The sequence below is a fragment of the Phocoena phocoena genome, chromosome 16 (assembly GCF_963924675.1).
Source record: "Phocoena phocoena chromosome 16, mPhoPho1.1, whole genome shotgun sequence".
Classification (NCBI taxonomy): domain Eukaryota; kingdom Metazoa; phylum Chordata; class Mammalia; order Artiodactyla; family Phocoenidae; genus Phocoena; species Phocoena phocoena.
The window spans coordinates 81,233,572-81,256,147 of NC_089234.1; the positions used below are offsets into that span (position 1 = coordinate 81,233,572).

The window sequence follows — 22,576 nt, forward strand, 5'->3', positions numbered from 1 at the left end:
TAAATTTTCTTCAATTCAAGTGAACCACAGTTGGTTTCTTTCGCTCTAACCGGCTAGGAGGCTAAACAAACACAAAGGTATCTATGTTGTAATTAGTGATTCATGCTGCAGCTGCGTAAGCTCAGTCCCTCTGGAGACGGTTGATGGCGAGAGGCCTCTCCTCCGCCCTGACCACAGCTCGGCTTCAGACTCCGATTCCCCAAAATGCTGGCAGCTCAGGAGTTCTCGGTGAGCTCCTGCCCCAGGTGTGCAGGGGAAGCGGTTCAGCTTGTCAACAGGGACCTTTAAGCTGCCAGTATTGATCTTTCAGAGCCACCAACCAAACTTCCTTGGTTAGGACTTAACGCTGAGGTCAAAAATGAGGCAGGCCTGAAGGGAACTGGCTACCTCACTGCATGTACCCACGTGCGCACGGTTGCATCCCATTCTGATAAGAGCGTCAGTTAGTGCCAAATGACCCTCAAGAGGGACTTCCCTGGTGGCACAGTGGTTAAGAATCCGCCTGCCAACGCAGGGGACACGGGTTCGAGCCCTGGTCCAGGAAGATCCCACATGCCGCAGAGCAACTAGGCCCGTGTCCACAACTAATGAGCCCGTGAGCCACAACTACTGAGCCTGTGCTCCCAGAGCCCGTCAATGAGAAGCCTGCGTGCAGCAGTGAAGACCCAACACAGCCAAAAATAAATAAATAAATAAATTTACAGATGACCCTCAAGAGCTCACATGTGCAGGAACCAGACCCAGAATAATTGGAAATTCCATGTCCCCCCGCCACCTAGGGCGTGGGCTTGTCAGTTCCTGTCGGAGTGAACAGGCAAGGGCAGCAGCCTGTACCACCTTCAAGACACAAGCCACCTCGGCACGACCTGCCAGTCTGCTCCATCCCTCGACACCCTTGCATCTCTGTTCACCTGCCTGGTGTGGTCTCCCCCTTGCTTTGCCAGCACCCACAAGTCATCATTCAAAACTCAGCTCAGACGTCCCTCCCTCATGCTGCTTCCCCTCCCTGCCGCCCCCTCAAGGCCAGTGGAGATGCTCCTTTTCTGGGCCCCCATGCCACCCCACACCTCATTATACTGGACTGTCATCATGCATTTACCCTTTCTTCTGCTCAGTTGTGTGGTCTTACAGGATGGGTACCCTGGTCTGCTTCATCTCTGTATGAGCTATCGGTGTATAGTCAATAAGTATTTGCTGAACAGATGCATTAATTAGTTATTTTTTTATTGGACAATATGGCGGAGAAGTTTATAAAATGAACCAAGGAACAGAAGCCAAGTACCAGAGCTCCATTTCTGCTTTGCATCCGACATGAAATGTAACGTTAGACTGGTCATGGAATTTCACTCCTTACACTTTGGGGGTAACTTACTATCAAAAAGGATTAGATAGCCCTCATTTGTCACTAACCCTGTAGAGCTATTAGGAGGAAAAGAAGCTTGTGAGGTACACTACGTGTCTCACACTGTCATTTCAAACTTGCTCAGGAAGTGCTAGATTTATGTTTCTCTCAAAAGAGAACACATGGATTTTAAGCAAAATGAAACTATCCAGAAAAACGTTCAGGGTAAAGACAAGAAGTTCAGAGAAGACCCAAGTAATCAAAAAGGCATCCTTTAGTCACCTCCAGACAGCATGCCCGATTCCAGGAGCTGTATGTGTGACAGGGAACGCCTGTCTCTCTATGGTTGAGGGATCATGGAAAAAAGCCCACACTAAAAAATAAGAATCAAGTATGAAAGAAGTCTAGGTATGGATCTAGTAGAGAACACTGCTAAATTTAAAGAAGTGTTTCGGGACTTCCTTGGTGGCACAGTGGTTAAGAATCCGCCTGCCAATGCAGGGGACACGGGTTCGAGCCCTGGTCCAGGAAGGTCCCACATGCCGTGGAGCAACTAAGCCCGTGAGCCACAACTACTGAGCCCGTGTGCTGCAACTACTGAAGCCTGTGCGCTTATGGTGAGGGCTAGTCCTCCTCTGTCCGTCAGGCAGGGCTGCTCCAGGTGAGTTCTGAGACATTCCTCCCAAAAGTCTGCTCCATGGACCAAGAGACCCAGAGACCTTCAGCATCCTCTAAAGGAACTTGGTGTCCTTCCCAACCAGTATTCTTTGGCTCCACAACACGGCCCACAAGCACCGCACCCCATGCCCATCCCCTACCCAGTCCCCAGGAAGACACTCCTCTCCCTGCCTCCAGGTGGGCTACTTTCTTCAGCTCACAGCCCTGGCCTCCATCTTCTATCAGGGCTGGGACAATCTGCCTTAATCTCCATGAAGAGGCCAAAAATGCAAAAGCTATTTATTTGGTTCCTGGAAGTTGTATAAAGCAAGGCCAGCAGTGTTGGTCTGGTTGTAAAAAGAGAAGACACGCTGGTCTTTTATTTCTTATAAATCGCTGTTCTCTAGGTGTTGCTTTCTCCTGGATATTTACAAGGAGAAGGCTGCTCCATGGGACCCACAGCTCCCTCTGCTTGTCTCTGTCTGCAGAAATCTCCCTACGTTGGCATCCCCAGAAGCCTTTGCAGCCTCCTCTCCTTCTCTTGTGGCTCCGCAACAAGAGAAGCCACCACAATGAGAAGCCCATGCACCACAACAAAGAGTAGACCCCGCTCGCTGCAACTAGCAAAAGCCCGTGTGTAGCAACAAAGACCCAAAGCAGCCAAAGATAAATAAATTAAAAAAAAAAAACAACTGTTTCCTCATTCTTCTGCAACCAAAGGAAAAGATAGAAATATTTTGACCAATAACCAGGGCCTGGCTCGGGCAAGAGACACAAGAAAGTGAAATGGAAAGAGTGTGGTTGTATTAGATAGCCTCAGCTTGGTAAGCTGCAGTAACAAACATCCCCTACCAACTCAGAAGCTTCCAACAACAAAGGTTTACTTCTTGCTCACACTGGATGTGCATTGCAGGTCACATGCCCTTTTTGTTTCAGGATCCAAGCTAAAGGAGCATATCCCATATTTGAGACATCTTAGTCTCATAGCAGAGGAGAAGGAGCTATGGCAGAAACACACCTTAAAGCTGTTAAAGCTTCTCCTGGGAGGTAGCACACATCACTTCCTCTATCATTCATTTGCCCGAGCAAGTTACACGGCCCAGCCTTGTATCAATGGAGAAAGCAGCACAGCTTTCCCACAAGGAGAGCAGAAAATATTTTGAACAAATAATTAAATCTAGCAAAACGGTCTCTGGAGTCAGGCAGACTTTGGCTTTCCTTTACTAGCCATGTGCTCTTGGGCAAGTTCTTACTCTCTTATTAGAATCTACATGCTGGGGATTATACTACCTACTTAGTTGTGACAATTAAAATCAAATAACACATTAAAACACGTGACTTTTTTCTTCCTTCCCCTGGGTCACCCAACCTCTCCTTCTACCATTGCCTTCTCTCTCCGTCCTGCTGCCGACACCAGTGCGATAGGTTTGGCAGGAGAGTGTTTGCCAGAGGGGCGGGAGAGGAAGATGGCACCCGGGGAGACATGGAGCGGTTGAGAATTGCTTCTTATTTATTCGTTTGGCTGCTCTGGGTCTTTAGTTTGCGGCACTTGGGATCTTCAGTTGCGGCATGAGAACTCTTAGTTGCGACTTGCGAACTCTTAGTTGCAGCATATGGGATCTGGTTCCCTGACCAGGGATCGAACCCAGGCCCCCTGCATTGGGAGCGTGGAGTCCTAGCCACTGGACCACCAGGAAAGTCCCAAGAATTGCTTCTTAAAGACAAGATCCTGGCTTCATATTTCAGGGAGAGGTAAGAAATAAATCCCTAAAATGTTTTAATGTTTGTATAGGACTTTATCCTAAAGGGAATAATAGGATAAGCATCCAGAGACGTATGTACAAGAGCGGTCATCGCATTACTAAAAATAGTAAACATTTGTACGTGATCTTAAATGTTCAGGAATAATGATTAAATCAGTGATGTTTTATCCACATAAATGAATACCCACCATCCATTAAAATGGCAACATGTTTCTATATCGATGTAGAACAATCTCCATAACAGATTGTTCAACGGAAAGAAAAACATTATACCAAAAGCACATGTAAGAAGAGCTCATTTATTTAAAAATTATATACACATATATATATATGTGGCATATATATGATCGCTATTAAGGTAATTATATAAATGTGTGTGTGTATCACACGTGTGAGAATTGTAAGAGTATAGGTGATTTTTCACATTTTTCTTTGCATGTCCTCTGTATTGTCTGAATGTCTAAAAATAATGCATATTATTCTTTTATAATTAGACAAAACAATAAAGTTACTTTCATTAAAAAAATTCATCTGTTACTAAGATCTCATTTGAAATTCCTACCCTGGGCAGCTAAACAACTTGACAACTGAAAACAGTCACTTGCTCTTTTCCCCAAAGGCCCTCTGCTGCAGGACATTTGAACTCCAGAACAATGTCTTGATGCAAAAATACCGTTTCTTATTATAACCCTGGATGGCTAATATTTTCAACATAATTGACTGCGGTGATCTTCATAAGGGCTCGGGGAAAAGTCGCGAGGATGACAAGGCTCCCTTTGAGAGCCCCCTCTCTCCTCCATCCCCTCTCCTGCTCTCCGCCCAGAGTCTCCAGGGCCCTCGCTGCCCACCCAACACCACAGCCCCTCTCCCACCTCAAAACCTTCATTCTCCCAGACCCACGACCGGAATCTGAACTCCCACTCGCCTTAAGAGTGCCTAGTCTCTGCTCGAAAACAATTCAAATTCAGTCCAGCCAAGCATTTTCACAGGGTACGAGGAGACAACCGGCTTCCTCTGCCTGGTTGGTAACTTGCGATTGTCTTTCACTGTCTTGATCCTTAGTGCCTCCGAATGTGACTTACAGGGTCACTGCAGGTGTAGTTAGCTAAGATGAGGTCATAGTGGGGTAGACTGGCCCCTCATCCAGTATGACTGATGTTTTTAGAAAAAGGGAAATTTGGACACAGACACACACACACAGGGGCAAGACTGGAGTTATGTGGCCACAAGCCAAGGCACCCCCTGAAGCCAGGAGAGAGGCCTGGATCAAGGCTTCCCAGAGCCTTCAGAGGCAGCATGGCCCTGTGACACCTTGATCTCTGACTTGCAGCCTCCAGAGCTGTGAGCCAATAAATTTTGGTTGCTTTAAGCCACCCAGGTTGTGATAATTTGTTACAGCAGCCCCAGGAAACTAGTACCCTATGCACAGCTGTTTTTATTCCTATTCTAAAGCATGTTCTTTCATATATATTCACTAAATGGAATCATATTACACACAGTCTTTCTCTACACCATAAAGTGGGCTTTGGGTTCTTTAGAGAACAGGGGACGTGGCCAAGCTGCTTGTACCTTCAGGAAAGAGGTCGGGGGTTACAATAAACTGAGTGCCCTGCAGCTACCATGCGAACCTTTACTTCTTCTCGCTTCGTCCTCATACCTTTCAAGTGTGGAAACCGAGGCTGAGAGACATTAAGAGACCTATCTCAAGACACAGCTCCAAACTGAACCCAGAGCTTTTGATTTCAATCCAGATCCTTCCCATGATATCAGTCAGTGACGACCAGAAGGTTGGTCCGGGCAGTCTTAGGATAGATCTCTCTAGCACCTGTTCATGTGGTGTGGTGAAGAGGCCCCACCAAGGGACAACTGCGTCATTAGGGTGACGGCTGCGTCTCAGCCCTCCCACAAGAGGGCTCTTGGGAACAACCTCAGACCCTGAAACAGTCGCCTCTTCTTTCCCACCGTGCTTGGCCTTGACACTCACAATAATCACGATGATGGGGCCGATTATGATTCTGGCTTTCTTTCACCGAGCCCTTACTCTGTGGTGTGCACTGCCACGAGTTCCTTTTATTTACTTATTTGGTTGCGCTGGGTCTTAGCTGTGGCAGGTGGGTTCCTCAGCTGCAGCTCGCGGGCTTCCTCGTCACGCAAACTCTTGGTTGCGGCATGCGTGTGGAATCTAGTTCCCTGACCAGGGATCGAACCCGGGCCCCCTGTCTTGGGAGCGCGGGGTCTTAACCACTGTGCCACCAGGGAAGTCCCCCGTCATGAGTTCTTAAAATGCGTGATCTCACTCCCTGGCAAGTGGCAGAGTTTTAGGAGAGCTGTCTCTAAAACGAACTTTCTTATTCAACGCATTCTGCTACCTCTGGAGCACTAAAGAGTTCGGGAATGGCAGTCTAGTAAACTGAGACTTGGTTTGTTCTCTGGACAAGATGTAACAGCTAACATCTGGGAAAAATCCCACCGGTATTTCCAGCTGGCTTCTGTCATCCCACTAGATCAGCTGATTGTTTCCAAAACCGTTAGCTCATCTAATGGGGGAGGGGTGTGCCATGCTAACGAGTGTGAATGGCTCTCTTCAATAAGGGGTCCAGAAAAATGCATAATTCCTCCTGCCCTCATTTTCCACACTGTTCCCTGGAGTGCCCCCTCCTGCATGAATCACTCTGTTCCATGAAGCTAAAAGGGACCCCACTGGAATAGTCATTTACAGTGTTGATATTAGAATACATTTTCATGTTGTCACCATTCACTTATTAAATAGATGCTTCGTGTGGCTTACTGGGTGCCAGCTGCTCTGCTGGGTACTGGGAGTACAAAGGCTTCCTTGGTGGCGCAGTGGTTAAGAATCCGCCTGCCAACGCAGGGGACGTGGGTTGGAGCCCTGGTCCGGGAGGATCCCACATGCCGCGGAGCAAATAAGCCCGTGTGCCACAACTACTGAGCCTGTGCTCTAGAGCCCGTGAGCCACAACTACTGAAGACCACACGCCTAGAGCCCGTGCTCCGCAACAAGAGAAGCCACCGCAATGAGAAGCCCACGCACCGCAAAGAAGAGTACCCCCGCTCGCCGCAACTAGAGAAAGCCTGCGCGCGGCAACGAAGACCCAACGCAGCCAAAAATAAATAAATAAAATACATTTATTAAAAAAAAGAAACTGAAAGCAGGATCTCAAAGAGGTATTTGCAAAAAAAAAAGAGTCATTCAGACCATGTTCCAGTGGTAGCAAACCAGCCTGGGATAGGACGGTGGGCGCACAAAGTCCCCGGACCAGAATCCTGACTTTGTACTTGTACAAAGGCCATACACGGGGCAAAGCCAGGTGATGTTTTTTATCACCCGTAACCCAAACTGCCTCTTCACTGGGATCAGGCCAACTTCAGTCACCGGCAACCATAATAGGATGGTTTTTGCAACGATCATGAGGACGTGTCTTAGAGCTTTCTATCCATGATCGAATTACAGAAAAGGACACTCTCCTTTCCTGTCTGGATACCTCCTTCCTTTCACCTCTCCAAATCCTCCCAGCACTTTGAAACCCAGCTCAGCTCCAATCCCCTCCGTACAGCCTTCCCTGCAGCCTGCCATCGATCTGACTCTGCCCTGCGCCCATTTACACTTAGGGTTTAGCCCCAGTTATCTGCGCTCTGGTACTGTTCTTTATTTCTTGTGAGGAAATGGAGAGACGGGCCCTCCTGTCCATCTAAAAGGCTAGAGCTAATGACCAGTGCAAGATCGCCGTCTTTATCAACCTTTTCCCAAGTTCCTTCTGCCGTTGCCTTACTCCTTCTTTTCCCATACAGTTTCCTCACTTCTTTTTTGGCCCCCTTCTCCTCTTAACTTAGCAAAGCAAATCGAGATGTTCAAAAGGGTTTTGCTGCCAGGTTTTACTGGCAAACAGGATAAATATAACAACCTGGGAGAAGAAAGCAAATTTGCAAGAACCTTCAAAGGGATTATAGCCAGGCTACCCCTGTTCTTCCCTGAAATTTAAATGAAGCCAACGTTTAAATCTTTCTTAGGTTCTCAAGCTAGCTGTCCCTTTACATGTGGCTTCTGGAATCCGTTTCTCCCATCGTTCTCTCACCACTCTCTCCAGATCCCGAATGTTTTCTGTGAGTCTCAGATGCTAAAGGATGGGTAATTCAAGTTCCCCCACTTTTATCAGAAGTGGTGTCGTGGTTCTCAAGGTCCCTCGGCTTCGTGTGAATGTACGTTCATCCCTGGTGCTCGACCAGCAGATAATGAGCTGTTTCAAAGTAGGAACTCGATTTTCAGTATCTTTTTTAACATCTCACACAGTGCTGTACAGTTAAGTCTCTCCTTTCTTTCCCAACTAATAAAACTACCCATCATTCACGACCCCAGCTCACACACGATCTTCTACTTAACCTCCCGCTCACTACCCTTTCCCCTTCCCCTTGCAAATCTCCAGGCGGAATTAACTACCTTCTCCCATCTCGTCCCTCATCAGTTTATTCACGTGACAAATACGGCACTTATTCCACTTTTTTATATTGTTTGTGCAAACATTAGGTTGGAGTAAAATCATCCTCTCTTCCAGGTGTCTGTGAGCTCCCTGCAGCCTGTTTCAAGTGTATCCACAGCCCTCGGCACAGCCTGTGGGTTACAGCAGGTGCCCAAGGCATGCTTGTCCAGTGGAATGTTTCAGTTGCATCATAAAGAGTCATGAGATGCTGTCTGTCCTTCATGTGCTAGAGGAGACACAAATGGACTCAGGAATGAAAGCCACCTTAGCTGTCCTCAGACTTCCTGTGGCCCACACCACAGACATTCCACCACCTTCCTCACCACCATCAACATCACACCATCCAGAAAAACCCCGAGGTCTGGGTACCCCAACCGAAGCAAGGAGTTCGGAGAACCAGAGGAGCTTGGAGAAGTTACCCATGATGTATACAAGCAGAAATCACTTGAGGAACTACCTGCATTTTGACTTAATCTTCCTGTTGGGAGATAACTTTGCTCTCTTGGGTTTTTACAAGTGTTGTCAGCGAGGCACTGATTGTTCTTTGTTCTGGCTATCTTTCCAGGGATGTCTGCAGAAACAACTCTGGAAACTAGACTTGCTGTCTCCCTCTGGAGCGAAGAGCTCGGTGCTCACTGCATTTTACAGAAGATTCAGCCTCCCTGAGCTGAGGTTCCTCTTCTGTAATGCAACCTACTGTGTGTGTGGGTGTCATCTGGCTCGCTTCACATCACCCTGGGGGAACTGGGCTCCGGGGAACGGCACAGACATGCCAATTCTCTGACTGCTGCTGCTGCCGTTGAGTGATAAGACTGTTCTCCAACTCCGACCCAGGAGTCTCACATCTGCCCACATCCATGAACTGTGGCAAGAGCATGTGTTGGCTTGTACACAGGCAAAAATCTCAAAGCTCTTGTGGTTCCTGACACCCCTCAGCAGGGTCTTCTGGCCTTAATGTGCCCTGACTTCCCCTCTGAACATCTTCATATTCCCAACAAGTTAGAGGGGTGGAACCCTGCCTGGCTGTGTGGAGGACAAATATTCATCAGTGATAAGCTGCAAATCCGTGTACAGGAAGCCAGTTTGAGAGGTGATAATCACACCCTCAAAACAAACTGAGGTATGTGGTGAACCTGGACACATGATCCTGCTGTCAACACCAGGCACATTTTGGAGTTTCTTTATTACAAGGGACTAAAAGGGAGAAGGGAACAGTCATGTGTCCCAGTGACTGGGAAAGTCCCTGTTTCATTGATCGGAGCATTTCAAACAGTATTTAGCTTTTGTAACAGTGACTGGGCACTGCTCAGAAGCAGGGAACTATCTTTTTTTTTTTTTCCTCTTTTTAAATATTTATTTTGGCTGCGCCGGGTCTTAGTTGCGGCACTCAGGATTTTCGTTGCAGCATGCGGACTCTTAGTTGCGGCATGCGTGTGGGATCTAGTTCCTCAACCAGGGATCAAACCCGGGCCCCCTGCATTGGGAGTACAGAGTCTTACCCACTGGGCCAACGTGGAAGTCCCAGTAGGGGACCACTTTAATGAGGTTTTCCAGAAGTTTCTTGCTCCCTGTGGTTTTATTCAAGCAGGTGACTCATTTATTTATTAACCTAGTTAGTTCAGAAGGGATTTAAGGCAGCTTGCAAGGGTCTACAGAATTCAAGGCTGCATAACTTAAAAGAAAGAAAACCAAGGATGGGAGCATAAAATGGAGCCAGAAATGAGGCTCAAAATTTATAACATAATTACATCCATTGTGTACACACAAAATATTTGGCTCTGAGCATTTTAGCGACCAAAGAGAAAAGTGGAACCTGACCATTTGCACAATCTAAAGTGCCTACTAGATTAAAAAAGGGAAGCATTTGCACCGCAGAGCTGGTTTGAAGGAGAGATGTGACAGTCACCACAGGAAAGTACAAAGCCCTACCAGGACCCTTATCCCCGCCAGAAAAAAACCTTAAGCCACTGGGGCCAAGCGGCAAACCCTGTCTCTCCTCCCCTCCCCCCTGAGCAAAGTGAAGACCCCACGTGGCTGGAGATAGGGAAAAGAAAAAACCCAATCTTCCTGGAGAAGATGCAGGAAACAGGCCTGGGTCCAGACCATTCAAGGCTTCCTATTGCTGGGGAAGGGTCAGGACAACTGAGAAGATGGAAAGGGACTAATCTGTTGACTTGACACAGCCTAGGAAAGAATCAGTGAACTTAAAGACAGGTCCATAGAAATGAATGAAACTGTAACAGACAGAAAGAATGACTACAGGAAAAAGAACAGAGCATCCAAGAACGTGGAACAGTATCAAACAACGTAACATACATGTAATTGGAATCCCAGAAGTATGAGAGACGGAGGGCAGAGCAAAAGAATCATCCGAAGAGATAACAGACAAAAGGTTTCCAAAAATAATAAAAGACATCAGACCAGGAGTCCAAGAAGCTCAGAGAACCCCAGGCAGCATGTGAATGCATACACTTCTCTCCATTCCTGCTGCCTCCCTCCTAGTTCAAGCCCCCATATTTACAGCCCAAGTGACTCTCAGAGCCTAGGGAGTGGTCTTCCTTCCCCTACTCTTGTCCCCCTACCACACATTTCCCAACTGCAGTCAGAAAGATCTTTTAAAAAATAGGGGACTTCCCTGGTTGCACAGTGCTTAAGACTCCACGCTCCCAATGCTGGGGGCCCAGGTTCGATCCCTGGTCAGGGAACTAGATTCCACGTGCGTGCTGCAATGAAGAGTTTGTGTGCCACAACTAAGGAGCCCACGTGCCACAACTAAGACCCAGTGCAACCAAATAAATACATTTAAAATACGTATATATTTAAAAAAAATAAACATCACTCCCCAGGTTAAAGTCCTCTGGTCACCTCTCTTTGCATTTACCATAAAATCCCATCTGTTCCCTGTGGGCTGCCAGGCCCTGCGTCGTCTGGGCCCTCCCTGTGTCTCTGCTCCTGTACCTTATCCACCTTTTTCATTGTATTGCAAAGGCACGTTTCTGTCCTTCAAACACAGTGGGGGTCCCCCAACTCCCGTTCTCGGTTCTTCGGCTCCTCCTCTCCCTGTGAAGCGAGCTGCCTTCAGAAGTGTGCTGGGCTGGTTACTTCTTAGCCAACCGTCAAGTCTTGCTTTTCCAACCTTCCCCCTGAAGAAGTCTGCCCAACTGCTTTTTATCACATTATTGTACTTCCATCGTAGTACTTACTACTATCTGAAATTCTCCAATTTATTTACTTGTTTATGCATGTGTTGGTTTTCTCTCTCCTGTGACTTGATCTCTGTTCTTTGAGGGAAAAGAACATGCCCTTCCATGGCCTTGGTGCTTATGGTGGTGCCTGGTAGGATACCGGCACTGAAGACTTAAGTGTTGACTGAATAAGGAATTAGGTCGATTGAAGAATAAGTACTCATTAGCGGCATAAGCTCAGGGAAACGACTTACAGGTCAAGAGGCGTCACCAGTTTTTAAGTTATCCTCAGTGAGTGCTAGAGCTGACTTTTAGTCCTGTGGGTACACAGCTCAGCTGACAGGTAGCCAGACATTTGGTAACACGTTATTTATGGAGTGATGTAAGCCACAACTCTCTGTTTTAAAAAGGGCTGTCATTTATGATTGTTCATATTTTATTGGTTTCTTGGTTTTATGGATTATCACCCAGAATCAAACGATAAGGAAGAATTGGGAGATTGGAAAAGTACAAGTATTTGCCAAACTTTCCTAACACAACCCTGACCTGTGTTTTTTAAACTATGCACAGTCTGGATAGACTTTTCAGAGCACACGTGACCAAGGCCCAGACTCTCCTGCTGGAGGGGTCCAGGTTCCCGTCTGTTACATCTGTCATTTAGACCCCTTCCAACTCTCTCATCTGTTTCTGTCCCTTGTGGATCCTTGACTACTCTTCCCTGCAAACCACTTCTTCCCTCTACAGCCACATGAAAAATGAAGAGACAGAGCCATCTGATCTTTGAGATTCCCTCCAGCACTCAAGTTCTTTTATCCTCTTTGCTCCGAACAGGATGAACTGTGTCCTCCTCAACCTTTCATCTCCCTTTTCTGCTGTCCGTATCAGTTGAATAAGGGAGGGGCTGTTGCCCCACGCTCTGTCCCCACTGTCTAGACTAGGTGTCTGCTAACCCTGTATTTTTTCCATACCTCATTACTCTTTAGGGAATGCTCTAGGCACCTGTTTTTGTTCAGATACACAGAGCATCCTGTTATTTTTAGTTCATCAAAATGTACAAGGGAGGAATCGATCATGTTTTTACAGAATCATTTCATAAACTGCTGTGCAACTGTAGAAAGCCCCTCAGCCTCACGTTCCTCAGCTGCAAAAGGAGGATGCTGGGGTTTATGGTCTCTGTTAGGAAACGGGCTACCCTAGGAAGGGGAAATGCCAAGCGGGGAGGGGTGAACTCATGAGAGCCCCGCAATACCTGCCTGCTTCTCTCCTGCTCCTTCAGGCCTCACGGCTCTGAGAGTTCCAATCTCCTCCACCCTCTGGCCAGGACCTTTAAAACTGCCTGAAGAGTGGACAGAGCACCCGCTTTGCTCCTTTGTAGAACGACGAAGACACAAACCCAAAGGAAACCCAGAGATACAAACAGCAGTATATACGTTTCTGTTCTAACCCAGGGAAGCAGCAAAGAGCGTCTGCCCAGAATTCCCTTCTCATGAGTCACCTACGCTCTGGCCCAGGAGGGCTCAGACAGCACCACCACCCCTCAGAGGTTCCCGCCCACCTCTGGGTCAGGTGGTCTTTGAGCACCATATTGCCTCCCAGCACCCAGAATTCGGTGAACCTGAAGATTCCCAGAGTAATTAAGACTCTGGTTCAAACCTCCGGGACCCCCTAGAGTCCACTTCACACTGCTGGAGATGACTTCCACAGTTACAGTGTTGGGCCCAGCGCCCTGGAGCCCCCAAAGCATTCCCGTCAAGGTTTCTCAAACTTGAACGTCCATCTGAATCAACTAGGGATCTTGCTAAATTCAAACCATGAGTCGGTAGGGCTGTGGCGGGTCTCAAGAGTCCGCATCGGCAGCGAGCTCCCGGCTCTGCTTCTGTTACTCTTCGGACCTCGCTTTGAGTCACGAGGTCCTAGTCTAGAAGTCGGCGCTTTTATTTTTATTTTTTTCCCCATAAAGAACCAGAGAGTAAATATTTTCGGCTTTGCAGGCTGCCGATCTCTGGTCACAAGTACTCAACTCTACCAAAAGCAACCGTTATAGCCCAAAGCAGCCATGGGCAAAATGTAAACAAAGGAGGATGGCTGTGTTCCAGTAAAACTTTATTTACAGAAGCAGGCGGTGTGCCAGCTTGTTGACCCCTCTAGGCAGTCTCAGAGATTGAGAGATCCCTCTCCTCTAGGACAGTCCATTTCACTGACATCCACAAGTAAGGTCCCATCCACCAAGAATCTCGACCCAGATAAAGGACCTCCCACTGCAGGCTAAAAATAGAACAGCTTAGCCATGGAGTGACCACCAGAGCGTACAGTACGAAACACATTTTTCAGTAGTCACATGGGGTTGTCCTTTCACAATTTCTAAGGTCCTCCTCAATTCGGAACCCTGATACTCCATAAATAATCTTCAAAGAGAAGAGAAAAGCAATTCAAGTTATGGGTTCTTGCCTTCTGTCAAACCCACTTTTTGTTTTCCAGATGTGTGGAATGATGAGGAAAGCATGGACTTCAAAGCTTGTAACACAGGGGTTCTTTCTAATAGTTGCTCCTGAGTTACTGAGCTCCTTGGAATTAAATCCAAGCACAAGGCAGGCTACAGCCCCAGTGGCTTTAAAGACAGTGGTGATGTTAACACAGAGGGTGGTTTCAGAAGACGCGGCAGCCACTACTTATTGGCGTCAGCTCACGTTTCCAGGGGTCTAAGCAGACTTGCCATTGGTTCTGACAGTCTGCGGCAGATGGAACAGAAGCCAGCCTATGCACTTCATTTCCCAGAGCTTCAGAGTTGGTGAAGGATTCAACATCTCAAAAAATCCAGGCTTCCACTCAGACGCATGCTCTGAGGGCCCTGATGGATTTGTTTAGCAACTCTCGGCTTGCAGCGATTAGCCACAGAGATAGAGACTTCAGACCCCCCAGAAGATTTTTGCCAAGCATTTCTCTCTACCTAACCCTCTTTTTCCCTGTTCAGACCCCACTCAAAAGTGCCTTAGGGCCTTCCCTGGTGGCGCAGTGATTACGAATCCGCCTGCCAATGCAGGGCACACGGGTTCGAGCCCTGGTCCGGGAAGATCCCACACGCCAAGGAGCAACTAAGCCCACACGCCGCAACTACTGAGCCTGCGCTCTAGAGCCCACGAGCCACCACTACTGAGTCCACATGCCACACCTACTGAAGCCCGCGCTCCTAGAGCCCGTGCTCCGCAACAAGAGAAGCCACCGCAATGAGAAGCCCGCACACCCCTGCTCGACGCAACTAGAGACAGCCTGTGCGCAGCAATGAAGATCCAATGCAGCCAAAAATAAAAATAAAGAAATAAAAAAATTATTTTTAAAGTGCCTTAGATGGGCCCTGAAGGCTTGGTCTTTTCAGGGGCCTTAAAATCCAAAAGGGGCTATTCAGGCACTAGTTACGCCTATTAAAGCAGTTTTTGACGGAAGGCAGATCACTAACTGGTAGTTAAAAATATAAAAATCTAGATACTTGTGATCCCCTTTTAAAAAATAGTTCTAACAATAATGTAATGAAAGTAGCCAACAGTTATTACTAGAAACAAGGCAATCCACCTTATTGTTTTCCCCAATGGTCCCTGTTTACATGAATTTTTAACATAATTTTGCTGTTGGGAGAAAAAACAGGTATAAACGTTTTGCAAGGCAATTTGGCAACGTTAATCAGATGTCTGGAAGACAGTTCTCCTTTGCTACAGTAACTCCATATTTAGAAACTTAACCTGAGGAGATTATTAAGAAGAAAGGCATGGATTTAACTTGAAAAATGTTCCTAACAGCAAAAGACTGAAAACACCTAGATGAGCCCAGCATCAGGGTGTGGATCAAGCAAAATAATAAATCCTTACAACGGAAAAGTGATGTTCATTAACTGACAGGAAAGATATTTGTACGGTATGATTAGACCAAAAAAAGACAGCTACAAAATAAATATACAATAGAATTCTAGAAGAAAAAACTCCAAAATGTTAGAAATGTTTTTTCTCAGCAAACTGGAATTTGGGGTTGATGGTTAATCTCTACATCTCTACCTCTGTAATTCTTAACAAAGCGCATCTATTCCCTGTGTTATGATGTACTACAAATATTCGAATAAGTACACTTATGATCATATACAGTTATGGTTACACGTTCTGCTTTGGGCACTTATGTGTTATCTCTTTTAATGGAGGAAGTCTTTCCTCTGACGCTTTAAAGGCTAAAAGCCTTTCTTTATCTCTTTGATAAAATAAGGTAGGCCCAGGCTTCTGAGAAGCCAAGTATCCTCTGGCAGATCCTTGGGGCATGGGAGTAACCTGAAGTCCTGGCTTTCCTGTGATTTCTAGACCTCACTATCTCCTTTGCTCTTGTGAAGTGCTTGACTCATTGGGAACGGTAATCCTGGGGTACAATGAGATTTTTGTTTGGATTCTATTCTATTCTATTGTCCACGGTTCTCAAAAGACTTGAGGAAGGGCTTATCCAGTGTTCCCTTCCTCAGTTCAAGAATCAACTTTTAACCATGTTTAATTCAGAGTCCTGCACCCAGCAGGAATTACAGTGGTTGCTGACATTCTGTGACATGTCACACTAGGAAGAGGTACATCCCACAGTGACCCTCTCCTTCTGGTTTCAGGAAAATTGGAATTCCACAATCAAAAGGCAAAAAGACAAAAGCACTCATGGAAAGCTTCCCTTCCCTGTCCTATCTTTCACAACGTATGGTTTCTTCACATCAGAAGTTCTTTGAAATTATTAATCCTCTTCCAGGAGAATCATCTAAAAATGTGTTTGGCCAAGACCTAAAGTGTTTACACTGTTGTTTTTTCTTTTAACTTTTTATTTTATACTGGAGTACAGCTAATTAACAATGTTGTGATAGTTTCAGGTGCACAGCAAAGGGACTCAGCCATACCTACACATGTATCCATTCTCCCCCAGACTCCCCTCCCATCCAGGCTGCCCCATAACATTGAGCAGAGTTCCCTCTGCTGTACCGTAGGTCCTTGTTGGTTATCCATTTAAAATATAGCAGTGCGGTTACACTTTTTTTGAAAAGTGATAATCAATCTTGTTTCAAAGTAGATTTCAGTGTCACTTACGTGTCTCTCTCCCTAAGAATCACTAATGAGATGGCAAGCTCCAGTCGTGCTAGAGAGGAATTAAAGCTTTGTTTAAGGCTTCTCCAGTCATAGGGATGTTAGGGAAATATTTCTGTCCTGATTCTCGTTCTGGTAGTGTACCAAGCTTTGTCATGGCTCCTGGGATTTTTAGACGACGACGATGACAAGAACAACAAAATCCAGAGACTTTTAAGTTTTACTAAAGAACTTAAACCGCCCTGGTGGGAGTGTGAAATTGAGTGCACTAGTTTATCTTTCAAAAGTAATCACCTTCACAGCTCACAATGGTGGTCTAGACGCCTGCCCACAAAGCAAGACCAAACGGTCCATCAAGGCTCCCTCTGTTATCTTTTGATCTCCAGCCCCTAGCTGAGATGCTCATAAGAAGCACTGAATGATTTCCCTTTCTGTAGAAAAACAGCACCTGCTGAAAGAGAACAGCAGAACTTCTTCTCATTCTTGAAAACAGCTTTTCACAAAAGTATCTCAGAGAATTCCTTCTGGACTTAAGAGGATGTCTTAGTTCCCTGAAGACGTGGCATTAAATTGAGACATTTAGATTCTGCTTAGCTGTGTTTCCCACAGATAACTGTCCCACTCTATTGAGCAAATATCCCATATTCTTTCCATATTTCTTCAGATAGAAATGTTATAAAACTGCTGTGGACACCAAATCAAGGACGACCAATGTTTTCCCTGCATGATCTTGGTTCTTGAAACCATTTGGGCATTATCCAACTCACTTTTCCAGGTAAAAGGCTTAATCTCTTTTAAGACTGCAAACTCATCTCAACGCGTTTTGGTTTCCACTCTTCACTAAGTCTAAAAGTTTGGCTGACAACACCCGGAATTAGTTCTAGCCGTCTAGGCTGCGAAAATTCACCAGCTCCTAAAATCTGAATGTGAACCTTGTCTTGGTAATTGATCACAGCCTCTTTGCAAAAGAGTTCTTTATTTGTAAAATGACTCTCTTCACTTGAAAGATGAAATAAGCAAGGCAGCTACAATTACCCTAAAGCAATATGCAACAAAATGTCATATGAATGATAACTCACTCAGCAGACATTCTCATTTCGCTCCAAGCTATTTTAGGACTCAACCTAAACACTACCAGCTCATGTGTTCACCAGGTTACCAAGTCACTGAAGTCAAAGAAGTACCCCTTGCTACTGCCCTATAGCTTTCTGCAAGTTTGGTGGTATTAACACTGTAATAATAATACTGATAAATAATATATGTCGGCTACTGTGAGTTGGGTGCTGTGCCAGAGGCTAAACACACAGCATTATACTTACTCCCAACAACAATTATCTGAGTTAGATATTATTCCGTGGGCTTCAAACTGTGCCTAAACGCTTGTAGCAAGTCAATTACAAATGCTGAGATTTGGATCCGGGTCTGTGTAACTTACAACAGGGTTTCTCTCAGAGGCACTGTTAATATTTTTCTGGGTTATTGTTTTGCCGGAGGTTTTCTGTGCCCTGTAGCCTGTTTAGCAGCCTCCTTGGCCTCTACCCCTAGATGCCAGTAGCAACTCCTAAGTGGGATAACCAGAGTTGTCTCCAGACATGGGCAATGTCCTGGAGGGGGAGTGAAACTGTTCCCAAATGAGAACCGCTGCTCTAGAATTAGGGATTTGACTCCAGATAGCCCTTTTCTGAACTACTATGCAAATTTCCCTTTCCGAGGTGGATTTCTGAAGTGTTCCTCATTTGTTCTTTCCTAATTTTTTTGTTTGAAAATGTTGAGTTACAGTAACAGGCATGTTGTAGCAGAAATTATACAGTAACTGTATGTAATAAATCTATAGTATGAATGGTTGGTCCCTTCTTCTCCTCCCATCTATGCTCCCCTTTTTGCCCATTTCCAGTTGGATGATATGAGAGGACCATAGCAAGTTGCCTTACTTTTCCGTGTTTTACCTCCTCAGTCAGAATACATACTTCCTGTTGGGCTATTTGGAGATCTCCTGCCTCTTTGTGGGGTAAGAGTTTACTGGAAAGAGGATACTGAGTGATAAACGTCCAAATCTGCAGTTGGAGTCCTTGAACAAAGGACCCGGATCACTGGCCTCGGCAGTGAGTCCAGTTGCACGGCCTGGCCTTTGAGTAGGAAATTAAGGTGAATGGTAGAAAAGCTGACCCCACTCTTGCCTTGGGGTCTGATCGAGGGCCTGCCCTGAGTTTGAAGGCTTCTCTCCTTCGGTGTCAGCTATGAGGATACACTGGCCACCACGAGTGTGTGCGAGTTGCCTGTAGCGGCTGTTCCTTCCCACTTGGGAGGTGGCACCTGCAGGAAAGTCCCTGGAAAGATGGCCCTCAGCGGCCAGCAGATGAGTGCGCCTGGCTGTCCTACTAAGTGCTTACTCCACCGCACTCCTGCCACCTGGAGTCCCAGGAAGAGAAGGTCTCTCAGTGGGTTCCCTCCTTAACAGGGCACACGCCCGAAGTCTCAAATAAGGCGCAGGAAGAATTACATCTTCCCTTTAAGCTGAGAGGCATTCTGGGGTTAGAAAGTGCTGGAGACTAGCTGAGAGAGTAGGAAACTTTCTGCTCTAGAAGCTGATGGGAATTCTGCTCTAAGGGAGATAGTGTATCCCTTCACTGAGAGTTGGGATAGAATCCTTCCTGCCTTCAGAGAAGATTAACCAAGCACGGGTGGCATCAGACATTTTCCTGCAAGCAGGTGGTAAGACTTGTACTTAAAATAAAAAGAAAGAAAAAAAGAAAAGAAAAAAATATATATGAACTTTTTAGAGGGAGGAAGGGGGCCCTAGGTGTCATAAACCCAGAGGGGCCATCAAGGTAATTTATTAGTCAATTTGGGGAGTGAACGAATCCTGCTTCTGCATTCTAGACGACTTTTGGGTGGAATCATAAAGCCTCAGGCGCGAGGGGACCTAGGGTGTCGTCCTTCCATGCCCTTCCCATCTCCAACACTCAGCTCAGAGTACTTGGAGCTTATTTAACGAAGGGGAGCGCCCTTTTCTTGGCGTCCGTGCCCCATGCCCTGCCCCGCGGGCGCTCACCTTGTGCTGTTTCCACATGGCCCCCAGCGGCTTCACCTCGTGCTGGCCGTGCCGGCCCTCCTCCAGGCACAGATAGCACACCGGAGCTCGGCAGCTCACGCAATACATGCTGTAGTTCTCCATTTCGTGGTCAGGGCACGTAGCGTACTTGCGGGCCGCGCCGCCCCCCGCCGCTCCGGCGCCTGTGGCACCCGGGCTCTTGCAGCTTCCGCCTGCGCTGGGGGCGCCCTGGGCGGCGCCTGGAGACGCAGAGGCGGCCTCGGCGGGCGCGCGCGGCGGCGGCGGCGGCGGCGACACCAGGCGGTGCTTGGCGAAGGGTCCCCGGGATGGATGGCACTTGAGCTGGCAGGCAGCGCAGTAGAGCACGTCGCACTGCTCGCAGAGCGTGGCGGCCGGCTCGGGCGGGGTGCGGTCGCACAACTGGCACACGGCCACGGCAGCGGCTGCGGACGCCCCGTGCGCGGCCCCGCGGCCCTGATGATGGCGCTGCACGATGGCCTCTAGCAGTCGGTTGCGCCGGAAGCCGCGCAGGCCGCGGTGGTCCAGGGAGGCGCTGCGGTGGCACTGCGGGCACGTGATGGAGCTCGAGGAGGCCGAGGGCAGCGAGCAGCAGGCGGCGCCCCGGGCGGCGGCGGCCGAGGAGCCGGGCGGCGCAGGCACCGTGGGCAGCACGCGAACCCCGTTGGGGGACTTGAGGCTCGGGGTGTAAGAGCCGTAACCGCTGTCTGTCTCACTGTACAAGCTCAGCTTGTCCGCGTGGTCGCCGCCGGCCGCGCTCCCGCTGCCGCCGCCGCCGCAGGCCGGGCCAGCCGGCGTCTCGTGGTCCGGAGGGGGCGCGGCGGCGGCGGCGGCGGCGCCTGCGGGCAGCCCTGAGCCCCGGGAGTGCAGGAGCGGCGGGGGCAGGTGCTGCTCGCCGTCCGGGGTCTGCACCGCGATGGTTCGGGCGCAAGGCAGGCAGACGTTGTGGGAACATGGCAAGATGATGGGCTCCCGAAACAGCGAGCCGCACACGGGGCACTTCAGTTCCTCCTCCATCGCTGCGCCGGCGGAGAGAGCGGCTCGGCGCGGAGGGTGGAACGGCCCAAGCCCCGGAGACGGGCAGAGGCGAGCAAGCGTGGCTAGCACCAGAGAGGGGGAGGCGGGCGCGTCACACGGGCATGACTGCTTTGCAAGCCGGGGGCACGCCCCTCTCTCAGTCCTGGGGCCACCGCCCACGGACGACTGGGGGCAAGAGGAAGGAGAGCGGGTCCTCACCTGCTGCCCGCGAGGCTCCTGCACCAGCGGCTGCAACCTGCGGCCAGAGTCCGGAGCTGGTCGGCTGCCCTCGCGGTGGCCTGCGAGATGCTCTAGGGGATGAATCAGCAGCAGCGCCGCCGCCGGCGGCTGCGCGCGTCTCCTCTCCACATGAGGACCGGCTGCCGGGCTAAGGTTCGCTGGCTTTCCTGTTTCAGCCCCTCGGGTGCAGTGGGCAGCTGCCCAGGGGCCCCTTTTGCCCTGGCCGGTGGCCACCGCCAGTCCGGGCGATCTGTAGGTGAGAAGGCGGGCGAGCAGGCCTCTTGGCCCGCGGCTGGGTTCAGCACCACGAGGCGGCGGACAGCGCCCGGGAGCCGACGCTGGAGCCCGAGCTCCGCTCTCGCCGACCCGGGGGCCTTCAGCTGCCGGGCCTCTGCGCCCGCGACCACCTCGGGGGGCCCCGCCGGCCCGGAGACCTTCTCTCGCCTCCTTCTGCGGCCGCTGCCGACGCGGGCCGAACGCGCCCCGGGGCCGCCTTTCCGTGGCCAGCACGGCCCCGCTGCTCCGGTTCGCCGCCGCTGCTCCTGCGGCGCCTGTGACCTTGGCCGTGCGACGCGGCGGCCCGCGGGTGGAGGGCGAGCGCCCGGCTGGCTCGGGAATCTCCTCCGGTCTCCGTGCCGCCGCCTCCTGCCGGCGCCGCGCGCCGAGGAGTTGTAATTTCCAGGGCCGAGAGGAGCGGCAGGGAGGGGGCAAAGGAGGGGCGAGGGGGGCCCGCTCGGCGAATGAGGGCTCGCCTCTCGCTGCTAGGGGAGTCCTGGGGCAATTTTAAGGGTTCGCAGAGAAAACCGCTGTTAACAGCAAGCTCTTATCTGGATGGAGGTCGCATCTTGAATTAGCGCAGCGACCTGGCCCGCCCCGCCCCTGCCAGCATCCCTCCCGCCCACTCCCCTGATCCCACCTGCCGCCATAAAAGGGGGACAACCGGGACCTACAAAGCCGGTTGTTTACAAATGGAGTGGTAGCCCAGTTGACCGTCGCTCCAAAAAATGCAAGCCACAAAATGTCGGACAGCCTGAAGTCAAAGGGTGAGGTTTTACTTGTGAGTTGAACCACAAGCCATCTCGTCTCTTCAGTCGCGAGTGTCCCTCCGCGATCCATGTCAGTCGTCTCTGCAGAGGGAGGACACGACACGGGGTTTATAAAATGGGGCTTCCCGGCGGAACGCGCAAAGGGCCACTTTAGGCCCCTTGGCCCTCGGAGCAGATTCCCCGGGACCCAGGCCGGACCGGCCGCGGATGGCGCGGCATGAGGCCGGCGGGAAGGCAGCGAGCGGGGATGTTCGTTTTATGAATGAAAAAGATCTCCACGCTCCGCCACGCCAGCCACGAGGAGAGCCTCCCACCCGCGGCCCTGGCTGCTTGGTGTACGGGGAAGGATGGGTGGGGAGGCCGCGCGCGCCCAGGGAAGCGCTCGCAGCGCAGCCGGCTCTGCCTACGGACGCTTCACGCCGGCGTGAGACAGACACAGGTTAGGCAATCGCTTGCTCAAAAACCACAGGAATATTGAAGTCACGCCTCTCTCTGTTCCCGGGCTCTCCGGCACTCAAACAAAGGCCGGGGAGGCGCCGCAGCGCCGGGCGCGGAGCCGAAGCCCTGGGCAGGCCCGGTGCCTGGGGACGGGGCCGCGCGCAGGGGGAACCCTGGGGGGACAGAACTCTGCGAGTCAGGATCCCGGGTGGGAATCTCAGCTCCTTTACGAA

The 22,576-nt window shown here is 49.5% G+C and overlaps 1 protein-coding gene across 1 annotated transcript in view; it reads right to left on the reverse strand.

Annotated features, from left to right (window-relative positions):
* TRIM67 (tripartite motif containing 67) overlaps positions 1 to 20,619 on the reverse strand; it is a 46,800-nt gene extending 26,181 nt beyond the window's left edge. The window contains exon 1 of the mRNA XM_065893732.1: positions 19,585 to 20,619. Coding sequence (XP_065749804.1) covers positions 19,585 to 20,619 — 1,035 coding nt within the window. The remainder of the gene's footprint in view (positions 1 to 19,584) is intronic.
* Between the last annotated feature and the right edge of the window lie 1,957 nt (positions 20,620 to 22,576).